At 44.4% G+C, this 15,000-nt stretch overlaps 1 protein-coding gene across 5 annotated transcripts in view; it reads left to right on the top strand.

The window, feature by feature from the left end:
* The window catches only part of arvcfb (ARVCF delta catenin family member b), a gene marked incomplete at its 5' end in the record, with an annotated part of 313,393 nt that overhangs the window by 234,551 nt on the left and 63,842 nt on the right, over positions 1-15,000 (top strand). For all 5 annotated transcript variants that reach the window (XM_084053884.1, XM_084053881.1, XM_084053882.1 and 2 more), the window contains one exon: positions 5,928-6,436. In XM_084053884.1, coding sequence (XP_083910010.1) covers positions 5,928-6,436 — 509 coding nt within the window. The remainder of the gene's footprint in view (positions 1-5,927; positions 6,437-15,000) is intronic.

Genomic DNA, 15,000 nt, shown 5'->3' with positions numbered 1-15,000 from the left:
TGCCCTTCCTCTTACTCTCCCCATTCCTTGCTCCTTATCCCTCTCTCTCCCCCTCTCCCTCCTCCTCTCAGACGTGCAACTTGAATGTTATTTAGTAGATAGTCAAAACTAAACAATCTATGAGTCTGAACCATGACACTCAGCCACGTGCATACCCGGCCAACAATGTTAAAGATGACACATAATGGCTTGCACATGCTCTGTCAAACTTGACACACAGTGTGTGTCAGTGATGTGTGTGTCACACACATCACTGACAGACAGACAGGATAAACAGTACGTCTCGCCCCATGTTAATGCCGCATGAATTCAGTGATTTTAATAACGCTCTTGTCTTTGATACTTTTAATGTAACAAGCTAGCTACAAATAACTAGCTTGTTAAAACCCACAGAATCCTTTTGCATAGACGGTGGCTAAAAATTCAAGTGCATTCGGGTGGGTGGGTCCCTTGGGACTCGGGGGTTCCCGGATGGTCGTGCCCCCCCACCCCCACCGTGGTCTGATTTGAATATGTAGATTTCACTACACCACCAGATTTGACTAATTAGCTCACCTTCCATCAGAGGAGGTGGGGATATACACCCTTGGATCTCCATGCCACAGAACCAGGCACCACGGGGCCATTGCCACCTTGTGATTGATGTGATTCTGTTTCTCCTCCACCTATGGTTGGTGTGCAACTCCACCCACTCCCTCTTTCATTCCATGCCGTATGTCACTTTCTTACTCTTTATATAACTTTCTCACCTCACCCTTTCTCTCTGTCTCTCTATGATGTGTGTGCAACTTCATTTATCACCCCCCCATCCTATTCCCTCCATGTGTGTTTCTGTGTATACGTACCGTATTGTACATCCCCAGGTGTGTATGTGGGTCTCATCATTTGTGTCGGCGTGCGTGCGTGCGTGCGTGCGTGCGTGCGTGACCCAATGGATGAGGGTGAGCAGGTGCGTTGGTCACCCAAGAAGAGCAGCGCCTTTAGAGGTTGTCTTTAAGACGCCCCTGTGGTCTGGCCCAGTTCAAAAGCTGCTATTAATCACGCTGACAGCCACACACAGGGACACACACGCACGCGCTCATCTCTTAATGGAGCCAGGGGTTATGTCTCATTCTAATCCACTTGTCTCCACGGGGACCAAACCAGGGAAGTGATCTGACATTAGACAGCCCTGCTCCCACCTCCTCCTACCGTTCACCCCCCCCCCTCCCATCCCTGCCAGACGTTTTCATTGGGAGATAAAAACACAGTTTAATATCATTAGATCTCCCCCTCTGTCAGGGCAGAGGTTTGTAGAAAGCTCGCCCGGGGTAACAGAAACGAGTCTCCCGCAGTGAGTCACAACCCGTGTGCTAATTGACTGAAAACAAACAGAGGCGAGGGCAGATAATGACCATCTAAACGCAATTACAGAGTCACAGGGACATTAAAAACCGAGAGAAAGAAAGAGAAAAACATCTGCTTTCACGTTTTTTTATTTATGTATTTATTTATTTTACATTCTCTCGGTGAAAGAAGTCTCCCACGCATCATAAAACAATTATTGCCCATAATTAAAAAGTCTGAGCAATCTGTTCGACGGGCAATGAGGGGAACAGCTAGTGGAAGAGCTGTAAGAGCTTTGAGGAGACGTTGCGTGTGTGTGCATGTGATCTGACTGAATCATCTCATTCCAAACCACTAATGATGCTCAGTTTGTCTCCTTTTATGGGCAGTGTCAAGCGAAGAGCAGAAGGAAGGCCCAAACATGGCCCGGATTGAGGAAGGATAGAAGTATATTTGACAGAAGATGAAGAAAAGGAGGATGATTGGACTGTGTACAGTATAGTATAATCGGGTGTGTTTTTTTGTGTATGCACGTATAAGGGATGCATACGTAGGTGTGGCACAAGCACCCGTGTTCTTTGTCTGTCTGTCCGTCCATCCATCTGTCCGTCAGTCCGTCTATCTATCCAATTATATATCGTTTTATTTTCTGACTGTAATAGACTATAGATAGATATGCAATCTATCTATGACTGTTTGTCTCCCTGTGTATTTGTCCTTCGTTTGTCAACAAAGAGGCACAGCCACCCACACACCTATAGACACATACATACACACACAAACAAACACACACACACACGCACACACACGCACGCGCGCGCACACACACACACACACACACACACACACACACACACACACACACACACACACACACACACACACACACACACACACACACACACACACACACACACACACACACACACACACACACACACACACACACACACACACACACACACACACACACACACACACTCATTCACTCCGAGATGGACAGGCAGAATATTTAGTGGCTCCATTAGTATGAGCAGAGTGATGTGGCATAATCAGCCTGTGAGCATGGCGTCTGTCGATGGAGACGACAGGCCCTTTCACACCCTATGAATCTCGCTGTCCCTGCACACACAATGGACACAATTTACATGCAAATCCTGGCATTCGCATCAGTCTGCAACCTTGCAGCACTGGGTCAGTTTACCAAAGCCCTGCTGGCACATCGGTGTGATCGAAATGAGCCCCTGATCTGCACTACTGTATGTATGTGTGCGTGCGTGCGTGCGTGCGTGCGTGCGTGCGTGCGTGCGTGCGTGCGTGCGTGCGTGCGTGCGTGCGTGCGTGCGTGCGTGTAAAGGGTGTCAGAGAGAGAGAGATGGAAAGTGAGAAAGACAGAGTGACAGAGAATGGAGGATGGGGGAAAGAAAGAGGAATGAAGAGATTCAAAAGGGGGTGAAGGAGAAATTGCTTATAAATTCACTCCAGATGCAGACAGGGAGACTGGATAGACATACTGTAGAGATGACGGACAGTGTGTGTGAGTGTATGTGATTGTGTCCTGTCTTGTGGATGGGTTATTTCGGTCTGCCATTTCCCTGTCAGATCCAATAACCCACAGCAACTCAAACCGCAGACACACACTCTGACTTTGTTAGTACTAGTTAAGTACTGTACTAACTATGAGTATCGCACAAACACACACAAATGTAGTATTCTCAAGTACATTTTTTGGTTTTATTGTTTTTGGTCCAGCACCTGTTGCAATTCTATTGGGATGTTCGTGCAATTTCTTACATTGCTAGTCGTGAGGCCCCATCTCTTGTTACTGTGGTAACAGACCTGGTAATTGTGTCCTTCCCACATGTTCTAGACTAGAGCCTTCAAGGGATGGTGTTACTAGCATGACATAGAAATGGTATTTCCATTTGAATAACTTAAAACAAATGCCAAAAGTGAAAAACCCTTTGAAACTGCTCTCAATCATTTTGTTTAGCCATTTGTAACTAATTTGTAGAGTGTACAAATGACCGAGTGGATGCTTAGGGGTCGTTTGGTTCCTTTTGTACACTCAAAGAGTTAAATCAACACTCAGGAATTTACAGTGTGGGTGACATCTTGAGATAGTTGGGTTAAAGATACCACTGTGTTAACTGTATTGGACACTTTTCTATACTGTAAGGCATTTAGCTGACTCTCCTATTCTAAGTAAGTTACAAGTTAGAGACAGTAGGTACAGTAGGGACTCTCCAGCTTTGCTCATGGGGACATACAGTAATGACTACAGTAGCTCCCATTTTTTGTTGAAGGGCACCTGTTGAAAAGACTTAATATCTCTATGGTCAGAGAGCTATTCTTGCCTTGATACATAAACCTTAACCTCAGCCATTCAGCACCACAGAGGCTCTGAGCTTGGCTTAACTTTCATTGCAGCTGCCTTACAGTACAGTACACTGTACAGTCCCCCAGAGCTTTTCTTTGCTGTGGTCAGGACCTCACTCCACCTATATTCATCTCTTTCCATGCATCTGAACAGGGGATTTAGTACTGTATCACCTTACCCTGCTCATGACTGGAGGTTTTTCTGTAGTTCATTTGATATTGATTTCCCCGCTGCTAAACTCTTACTGGGATGCTTGTGTGAAATGAAAATAACTATATAAAATAAATAAATAAATATGTAAGTAAGTAAATAAATAAATGCATAAATAAAACAAAATCCAATTCCTCCAATTCTGCCAAGCAGAGAAGGCATAACACCCCCGCACGCCACACACACACACACACACACACACACACACACACACACACACACACACACACACACACACACACACACACACACACACACACACACACACACACACACACACACACACACACACACACACACGCACACACACCCACACACCCACACAAACAACCCACATCTCTGAGTGCCTAGGAACTTAAGGACTCTAAAAACACATCATTAACATGACACTCATTAAAATTAAAACACACACATACTGGAGTTCCCTGCCAACCACCGTTTCTTGCCACCAAAACACCAGCCATGCATCAAAGCTAGAAAGTTCAGCCCAGATGGGTTATGTAACTATCATAAACAAACCTCAGGCTAGTGGGTGGAGGGATGATGAGATGATAAAGGCTTTGCGTAAGTGTGCGACCCTAATTAGATCTCCTTCTCCCCACTTCCTGTCTTTGCCCATCGTTAATTCTCCATTCCACTGTCACTTCAGTGGAGAGAACTAAGAGAAAAGATTTGGTGCAAATAAGTTGAAATAGTAACACATTCTCGACATGTTACCAGCCTCATCCTTGCAATAGGCCCTGTGCTGTAACTGCGAAAAAGTCTTCTCCTGTGACTAAAGAGCCTGGAGTAAAGGAAATAGCCCACACAGTACTTGGAGCCAGCACTGCAGCAATACATGATCTGTCATTGTGCTTGAGAGCATATATTATTGCCCACGGAGACTTAATAAAGTTTTCCTTTGGTACAGAGAGTGCTGTGTAGATCATAGCCTTGAGAGGGCTTTGGGGGAAACTGGGACTTTTGCGACAAGGGAACACAGCATCACAGACCCTCTCAACCCAGCCCTCAAGAGATCAGCACTTATTTCCGTCAGAGAAAATTGACTAGAGCTCAGCCTCTCGCGCTAACAGTGCTAATGCTAATGAGGTTCATGCTGACTTGAGAAATCCCAGGGAGACAGTCATTAGCATTTTAGCATTTTTATATGCTAGTCTTTATATCCGGTCTTTGATCCTGTGAGCAAAGTGAACACCAGGGGCACTTGTGACGGGCTCTGGGAGGGCTCTCTCTGGTGTTTTGGGGGGGTGGCACTGTTGTTGCCTGGGGTAGATGAGGTGCAGGGTGGAGTGGGATGATAGTGACTCATGTCCCCTTTTGCTCTTGGTTTTGTGGCCCCTCCCCTCATGTCCTTCTCTGTGCACTCTGTCTGTTTTTTCTCATTTCTTTCTTTGCAATCTTTTTCTGTGTCTCTTTTTCTTTCCTCTAGCTAAGCCCTTTGTCAAATTGCCCTCATCACTGTTAATAAATGAAAAAGAGACACTTTGTCATTGGCAGCTGACAGTTGAGTGGATTAATAATGAAATTGTGCCTGTTTTACTTATCAACATGGGGCTGTTTTGCCACGACAGGCTGTCTGACAAAGCTCTTAATAACAAAGCAGAGCTGTGCGGAGCCCCGTCTCTGTCCTCTCCTCCATGTCCTCTCTCCTTTTTTTTTGTTATCCCCATCCTATGCTTTCCTCTGTTTTACCCCGTTAGTCATTCTTTCTCTCACCTCACTTGGCATCAAAATCTTTTCTCACTCTCAAAGTCATCTACCCTCACAGGATTCATTCTTCTCTGAGACGAGTCTAAATCTATTCCCCTCGTCCATCGCTCTCTCTTTCTCCTCACTGCCCTCTCGTGTCTAGTCTGCTCGTCTTTTACACAAGGCCGTTTCATCTCCCCGTCTCATCGTCATCTCTCCTCACTTCTTCCTTTACTGTGCTTGTCACCTCCTTCAGGAGGTTACTTCAATGCCCTTATACTGTATCTCATTTCTCTTTCCTTTTCATCTTCCTTCCATCCAGAGGTTACCCAGACGACTCCATCGAGGCTGAGCTGATCGACGACCGCCACCACCCCTACATCCACGGCGTGTACTCGGCCCCACTGGCCCAGCCCGAGCGGGGCAGCATGGCCAGTCTGGACCGAATGGCAGGCCGCCGCTCGCCGTCCATCGACAGCATCCGCAAGGATCCGCGCTGGCGCGACCCCGACCTGCCTGAGGTCATCGCCATGCTGGGGCACCCCATCGACCCGGTCAAATCCAACGCGGCCGCCTACCTACAGCACCTTTGCTACGAGAACGACAAGATCAAGAAGGACGTGCGGCAGCTGAAGGGCATCCCCGTGCTGGTGACGCTCCTGGACCACCCCAAGGCCGAGGTGCACCGCAAGGCCTGTGGCGCGCTGCGCAACATCTCCTACGGCCGCGACCACGACAACAAGGTGGCCATCAAGAACTGTGACGGCATCCCGGCCCTCGTCCGCCTGCTCAGGAAGACCAGAGACATGGAGGTCCGAGAGCTCATCACTGGTAAGACATGTTGGCTTTTAGTTGATGGTTTTTGGGGTTTTGCTTGAAAAAAGGACATCAGGGTTGTCACTTCCCTTCATACTTTTTTTTTTTCGTGACAGACAAAAAAGATAAGAGGGTTGGAGATTGGATTTTTTCATTATTTCGAATAAAAAATAAAAAGATTAGACAGTCCACAGGACTTAGTATTTTTCTTTATTGAACGTCAGTGAAGAGGGTGATAGTGAAGTGAGAGCACAGTTCTGGAGGGAGGATATATATACAGTATACAGGGGTATATGCTGCAAATAAAGGGTTTTACACAACATAAACTTAAATGGCTGCTGCGAACCATACCCAGTCCTCTTTTCAGGAAGGTATAGGGCATAGCTGTGGCGGACATTTTGTGGTGCCACAGATCGAAAGCCCATACATTTTTTACATGCTATGCCCTATTAAAGTACCACTTGAGCACTTTGAAATCAGATCCAGCTGATCTAGTACCAGTGTTAGGATGCCTGGCGTAATAACTTACCACCCACTGATCTTAACACTGACCATCTCCTATGTATTCTATGTTGGAACATATTAAGCTGGAGGCAATGAGTGCATGCTCTGCATAGTAATCTAAAGCTGGGCGATGCACTCACTGTACAGTATGATCTGTTATGTAATGAGCAATGGCATACATGTACATTTTCCATATGCCATTTTCAAAACGTTTAACTCCGTCTCTATGCAGAGATCTCTTCTTGTATATTTTGCAACTAAATCCTAGCTCTATTCTGTATTATGAAAAGGTCTTTCAGTCCTTTCAGACACAGTACAGAACAGTAGATATAATATAACCTGAAATTTAATACCAAATGTCGGCTACTAGAAAAGTATCAGTCTAAAAAAAAAAGGAAAATATTTGAATACCTTGCTTCATTGTAGATCAAGTTCCACTTAATTGCCATGTTAACCATGGTTACGAGGAACTTTGTTCAACTTCGTTTTGTGTGTTGCTGGCTGTTTGTACTAAATAAGTGAAAGCCAACCAGAAACATTTTGCTTGAAGTCACAGTACATAGCAAAACACAAACATAAACAAGGAATGTCTGATGTCTGGATCGGCAGACAAGAAAACAATGCACTGCTAAAATATGGCGCAATGCATTACAGAACAATAGTAGATGGTTGTTACATCTCAAGGATAGCAAATATTGCTCAAGCATTAAGTAGTAAGTGCACGTATTGCAAAGTTCTGTAAAGTGACTGGTGCCGAGGATTCAAGCATAGAGGGCATAACAATACAAACAAATACTCCCTCATACAAAGCAAATGTGTATCCATGACCTGACATGTCAGCTGAGGAATATAATAGGGTAATGTGTAACTCTCTCTGTGACTGTTCTGCTAATCCTGTACACGATTAGTCTCACCTGACACACATGGTCTGGTATGCAGGCCATCTGAGAAGGCTCTTTATTTTCAATGCAGGACATGCGAAAGTGAGAACAGCTTTTCAAAGTGAGATACTTTGAAGAAGCAAGCCGCCATGTCAAAGGCGTGCGGTACCCGTTCAGGGAAGTCAAATAAATAGAGGACTTATTGAACGTTTTCAGGCCTGTCTGGATGACAGAATCCTGAAAACATCCAACATTAGACCACCTAATCCTCGTAGGTGGTCGCACTCATGTGTATGTGAGTGCACACGTGTGTCTTATGTGAAATAGGTAGTCATCATGCAAATGATTGTGCAAATGCATGCATGCTCATACTGAAGGTTCCCGTGTGCTTGTGAGCATGCACGTATATGTACGTTCATACTATAGGTATGTGTATGTTAGATGTTGTGCTGCAGGATGACTGTGCCGCAGCACAAATGATTGCCTTTACAGCATCGCAGCTAAAAATAACCCTGCACCACAAGACAAGGAGGACAGGATAGAGTATTTTTTTCCCTCTCTCTCTCTCTCTCTCTCTCTCTCTCTCTCTCTCTCTCTCTCTCTCTCTCTCTCTCTCTCTCTCTCTCTCTCTCTTTCTGTCTATATCTCTGTCTGTTTTTTTATTTCCACTATGCTCCCCTGCCCCCCCCACTTTCTGACTCCTTTGATTTTGTCCTCTATCGCTCATTCTTCTGTCTTTCCTTTATCACTTTCTTCTTTCGTTCCTTCTCCTTGTCTTTATACTCCTTTTCCCATCCCTGCTCTCTCATAGGCACCTTCGCTTTCTCGCACTTCCTCTCTCTCCCACTCTTTCATTCAGCATCCACCCTCTCCAGCACTCTCCCTCTCTTTCCATTCTTCTTTCTACCAACAATGTCTCCTTTTTCTCATTATCTCCCTCCCTTGTCCTCCTTCTTGTCCTCTTTTGTCTTTCTCCGATCATCCCATGCTCCCATTTGATCTTATTTTACTTCATTTGCGCTTTGTTTTTAAATTCAAGTCATCCTTCGTTGTCTGTTGAGCTTCTTCTGTTCCATCACTTTGTCCCTCCCTCACACTCTTTATTATTCCTCCCCTCCTTCTCCATCCCTCCCTTCTCTCACCACTCCCTCCATCCCTCCCTCTCCTTCTATCCTCACTCCCTCTCTCTGCCCCCCTCTCTCTGGTGGTAAAGCCTCAATGAAAGTCACAATGTGAGCTCAGCTTTCAGGTCCAGCTCTGCAGGGCCAGCGCTGCCTGTGTTTTTCTACAATTAAATATAATTGGAGGCTTTTTTAAAAATAGAACCTCCCTTGCCCTTTTCTCCCCTCCTAGTCCGCACCACATGTGTTTTAAGACTTTGCCTGCAAGAGCTCGCACTGTCCCTGAAAAAAGACCACAACAAGCCCCCTCTTTCTGCAGGAGGAAACGGCTGACGTGGAAGCAAATGAAATGGTTTCATTATCCAGTGTGTGTGTGTGTGTGTGTGTGTGTGTGTGTGTGTGTGTGTGTGTGTGTGTGTGTGTGTGTGTGTGTGTGTGTGTGTGTGTGTGTGTGTGTGTGTGTGTGTGTGTGTGTGTGTGTGTGTGTGTGTGTGTGTGTGTGCTTTCTTACATAGTGTAAGAAAGCTTAGAAGACACAGATGTGTGCACACTCACACACATACTGTACATGCACGTGCACACACACGTTGGCAGGCAGGCAGGCAGGCAGGCAGGCAGCCAGGCACGCACGCACGCACACACACACACACACACACACACACACACACATGTGCAAGTCACTGATAAACGCACACACAGGCGTGGATACACATATTGTACACCAGTTTTGGGCTTGTTACTGAGGAAATTAAATATATTCCTCTGTACTCATTACTCATTTTCAAAGTAATAACATTACTTACTGGGAGCTGTAATTTGTCGCACTACAAAGTAACAAATTGGCCAGTGGAGATTGCATTGGTCAATGCAATCTCCTCTGTGCAGCTGAGCAAAACATTTTATGCTTTTTCCTTTACCAAAGAACTTTTTTCTGTAGCCTTACAGTAAGTTAAAATAAGGACACAAAATGCACAGTTCCTTTCATCAATAATGCTATTCATAGTGTGTGAGAGCAGCTCTCTACTATTGTTGTCCTTTAACGTAGTGAATCAATACAGAGTAGCTTTCTTGCCCGGTTTTGCCTTTTGATACAATGAAGTGACAATATTAGAACATCCATAACAAATTCTCAAACTACTCGTGTAGCTTTAATACAAGTCTCAGGCATCCAGTCATCAGTATGTCCCTGAACTTAGGATATTGCTAATTATAAAATGGATAGTTCCTGTCCTTGATTATGATCGGCTGAGCTGCGTTCAAAGCCGTTGTAAAATGTTCTATAAAACACACCTGTGATCGCATTATAACAGTATCACTGCACCGAACAAATTGTTTCAAAATGTCCAATTTTCATTTACAAAAACAGTTTCTGGTAATATATTAGGTAATAAATAGACCATGCAGTTGTTGAATAATGATGAATTTCACGTTTAAAATGTCTAGTTCAAAAGTAATATTTGGGAGCTTTCATGCAGTTATGAGGGAATGCGGCTGAATGTAAATTTTGCATAGCAATAAACGTTGCATAGTCCCAATTATTTTGTAGTGAAATGGTTATTAAAATCTTTTAATTTGGATGTGTCAATGTTTTACCGTCCGTGGTTTGCAGTGATTTTGGAACAGCTACGGGGGTTTTGGGCATTCCGCTCTGTGTTGTGCCTAACAACACCCCTTAGCTATTCTAAAATCACTGAAAACCACAGCCTCTTGGGGCTTATTATTGCTTTAATAAAGCATGGTCAAAAGTCACGCGAAGTCAAACAACACATACTGCAATCCAACTTAATTGCTAAATGATGCTCATGCTCCTTCCAGCGGTTCTGAACCACTTGTTTAAACTTGTTTGTAGTCATTAATTAAGGAATTAGGCTACTGCATGTTCTGTAAACAAAGATAAAAAAATATATATATGATAATAACGGGGTGGATATCACTGCCTAAGAGAAGTAACATAACATTTCACCAATTGGCGACTGCACACCTGTTGCGTCGATATAATAGATCGAGAAATGTCTGTTAATGACAACATTTCCATCTGCTCTGGCTTGAAGCGAATCTTCCATCTTGCTGCAGCAAATGTGAACCTACTCAGAGGAACCCCAGCAAAGTCAAAGAGGTGGCACACACACACACACACACACACACACACACACACACACACACACACACACACACACACACACACACACACGCACACACACACATTCTCACTTGTCGTACACTCTCCATGCAGGCAGTTGGAGCCCTGCTGGTTGGCCTGGGGCTGTTGGTGGCCTGCAGACATTCCTGTCTGGAAACACATCATTAAAGGCCGGGCTGAAAGGAAAAGTTTTTCACATTGTTTGAGCACATCCGTGGTCATAATGGGTAACAATAGATGCCCAAAAGTTTCAAACAAAATACATTTTTGAGTAGTTTTGTATCATAAGTCCTTAAAAGTCCAATCTTAATTACTTCCTGTAAAAATAATGCATGATTACATCGGCAGGTTCGAACCAATTTCAACCGATAAAATGATGGCAAGCACCCGTCATCATAAGCATTATGTTCGGGCTAAGGAACCTGGGTGGAGAGAGTGATCTTTGTCACTGCACGTGCTCCTACGGGCTGGGGCGGCACCTGTCAGCAGGGAATACTGAACGGGTGGAGTAGGACGATGGCACTGCATCCTCCCGGTGGGGGCTTCTCGTGGCAGTTGAGCCAATAGGGTACACTAGCAGTGGCAACACAGAAATGTGTGGGGAGGAATTATCAGTTATCAGTTGGATGCCGGCACGCGCAAGATAGCAGATTTTGATATACTGAATTCAATTACCTTTGAGCAGGAAGCTCGTAGAGGGCTCCCATATCTTGACTCATAAATATGTCATGTATACACACACGTACAGTATGTCTCTTTAAAATTCTAAAATGTTTTTCTGGAAACAAAGTATGGCCAAATTATACAATGAAAGCCGGCGTAAAATTGATCGTCTCCCCCTATCTCCCAACTTAATGCCATGGCACATTTCTTTGTAATCCTAATGAGAACATTTGCATTCATTATGCCGAGCTGCTAGCTGCCTATGAGAAAGCGTTCGGTGACAGCAAGGCTGCAAACTCGTTTGGGCTTTGTTAAATTGTAAACTTATGAACTCAGAGTCCATATTTATAAATACAACTCCCCCCTAACTGCACAGTAAAATCCTCAGTGTTTGTTTATCCATTTTTTTTTTTGTGTGGAAATGTAACCAAATGGAGCCTGTGCCGTGATATGTCTGTGTAAATATTGCTCATTGTGAAATCGAATTATTATGGAAGCAAAGTACAGTCAAATAAAACAAGGAAAAGACGGCGATGTCCAGGGAACCACTTTCTTTGGGTGCTTTATACATCTTTTTCTCCTCAATTTAGTCATTAAATGATGCCAATTAATTCCAATTAATTGCTCCAATTAATTATGCCAATTAATTCCTCCCCACACGAATGTCTGTGTGTTGCCACTGCTGTTGTATCCTACTGTCTCATCTGCCAGTGAGGAGCCCCCACCAGGAGGTGGTTATACTGGAAACAGTGAACAATTTGGCAGGCAGAAATTGAATCACAATATTAGTCTGAAAAATTGCAATTACACATTTCTCCCAAATCGTTCAGCCCTCCCACACACATACTGTGCATGGTCACACAGAATATACCTGAATAAAGACATATCGTAATTGAACAATGGCTCTATAAATCACTGGAATCATATTTCCGTGTAGAAGAGGGATTGTGGAATAATTACGATTACATAAATGTAATCTAAGAAAAAGGAAAGGGAAAAAAAGAAAAGAAAAACGAGAGAGGTGAGATAGCCCGGGAGTTGTGGAGGACTATTTTAGACCTACTGTGCCGCTCTGCTGCTCAGATGCACACATACATGTGCACGCAGGGGCACACACACACACACACACACACACACACACACACACACACACACACACACACACACACACACACACACACACACACACACACACACACACACACACACACACACACACACACACACACACACACACACACACACACACACACACACACACACACACACACACATAGAGCGAGTCACAGACAGACAGAGATGCATGCTGTGCAGCCTGCTGTTTTGATAACAACACTCCCCAATATTTACATGTACGCACGTGACACAAATTGGCCCCACCCTGTGTGTGTGTGTGTGTGCGTGTGCGCGCGTCTGTAAGCTACATGGTCCATTTATTTGGACTTCTGTCTTGCAGGTCTTTTTCTTTCTCTCTCTCTCTCTCTCTCTCTCTCTCTCTCTCTCTCTCTCTCTCTCCCTGTCTTCCACCAGCTCACTCTCTCCTGTCACTGATAGATGTGGGGTTATTGTGTGGAGACTAGAGCTGAATGGTAGAGGAAGAGGTTGTTAATGGCCAGTAGCCCTGCAGTAACCACGAGCACAGCACAGGCAATTGAATTAGCCTCGGTCCCCACCCCCAAGCAGACCCATCCCCATCTGCACCCTTTGTGTCAGCATTGGGCTGAAAATAGATTGGATTTTGTTCAATTCAATTATAACTCAGGTGGTTCAATTCAATTCCATTACTCTAGTTCAGTTCCGTTCGGTTCTGTTGGTCTTAGCTCTTCCCAGACAAGTCAGTGTAATTTCTAATAGTGGGGGGGGATAATATTTTAGGGATGGAGCCACAGTATTGTTACAGTAATTCAGTTGGCAGTAAAAAGTGATACATTATCAATGGATGCAAGTGTACATCGATCGCCCTGAGACGGCGTCATTACAGGAAAGACGCTGTCACTTCCTCAGTACTCGGTCATCTTAACTAACTCCCATGTCTGTTGGCTATATGGCTGTCCCGTGTAATGGATCATGGCTTTTGCACCAAGACATGCCTTTCCTTCCCTCTGGCTCTGTGATAGCATCAGACCCTGACTGATTCTAAGTGTGAATAGTGTTTGAGCCCAAGGGTGACATTTAGCAGAGCTGAGAACAGACAAGGGTTGAGAGTATTTTGTCTTTGAAATGTCTGACTCCCCTTCGAATGTGGCAGGTTTCTGTAGTAATAGTTTGAGAGACCCTCGAGTTGATGCTACTCTCCCAGCACACCTTGGCAAAGAAGAAAACATGGCTACTACAGACTGGTAGAACAAATGCAGCTACCTGTTCATTAACAGGTGTTTTTTGTGTGTCCTGTTCCGAATCCCATCAAGTGATTCTGGATTAAGGCAAGATATAAGTGCAAGGTTCACTTCTTTTATTTATGTTAAGGGAATAGAAAGCAGATCCTTGCAACAAAAGCTATTGAATCTCTTAGGAGCTATTGCATCCTAAGATGGCTTCGTAGGTTTTATACATTCTCTGTGTTGTTTATGTGATTGGCAAAATGCCTGAGCTAAACAAGGTGAATGCGTCTGTCACACTTATGTAGCCATGTGTTGCACATGGTCCACTGAAGCCTTTCACTGGCTGCGGAGAAGCGATCAGACTCAATAAAGTGTAAATCAGAAGCGTCATACATCAGTGATCACATAACAAAAAGGCTTTTGTGTGTAACTGGATGAGTGACTTGAATGAGCTCGTCAATTATTAATGCCTTGTCTCCTTCGCACTTCATTGGAGAGGAAACACACACGCGCACGCACACAGAATCAATCACACAATCATAAATGGGGTACTGACTGAGTGAACTGACCCGTACAGCTCACTGCATGCTATTACTATTACTCAGACCTTTCATTTGTATGATCTCTATAATGCCTAGGCTGGACAAGAACTGCTACTGAAAGTGTCTACGCAGAAGTGCCTTATAGCCCTAAAGGAAGTTACCGTAATGCTGTGCAGATCCGTTTACATTCCCAGATCATGAAAACTGTATCGTGATTAGTCTGAAAAAGACACCTTCCAGGGGACAGAAGTTCTGCCCTGTTGACTTTTTGGGCTGTAGATCTTTTCCAGGTTTTTCTCCTCATGACGTGACATGAGGCTGGGAATGAGGATAATAACACCTGTATAGTAGTCTCTGGTATCACACCGAACAACCAGGCAAGAATGTTTTACAGCATCAATTCAGTT

The sequence above is a fragment of the Gymnoscopelus microlampas genome, assembly GCF_963454915.1.
Source record: "Gymnoscopelus microlampas genome assembly, chromosome: 4".
In the NCBI taxonomy this organism is placed as follows: domain Eukaryota; kingdom Metazoa; phylum Chordata; class Actinopteri; order Myctophiformes; family Myctophidae; genus Gymnoscopelus; species Gymnoscopelus microlampas.
This window is presented reverse-complemented; position numbering and strand designations above follow the sequence as displayed.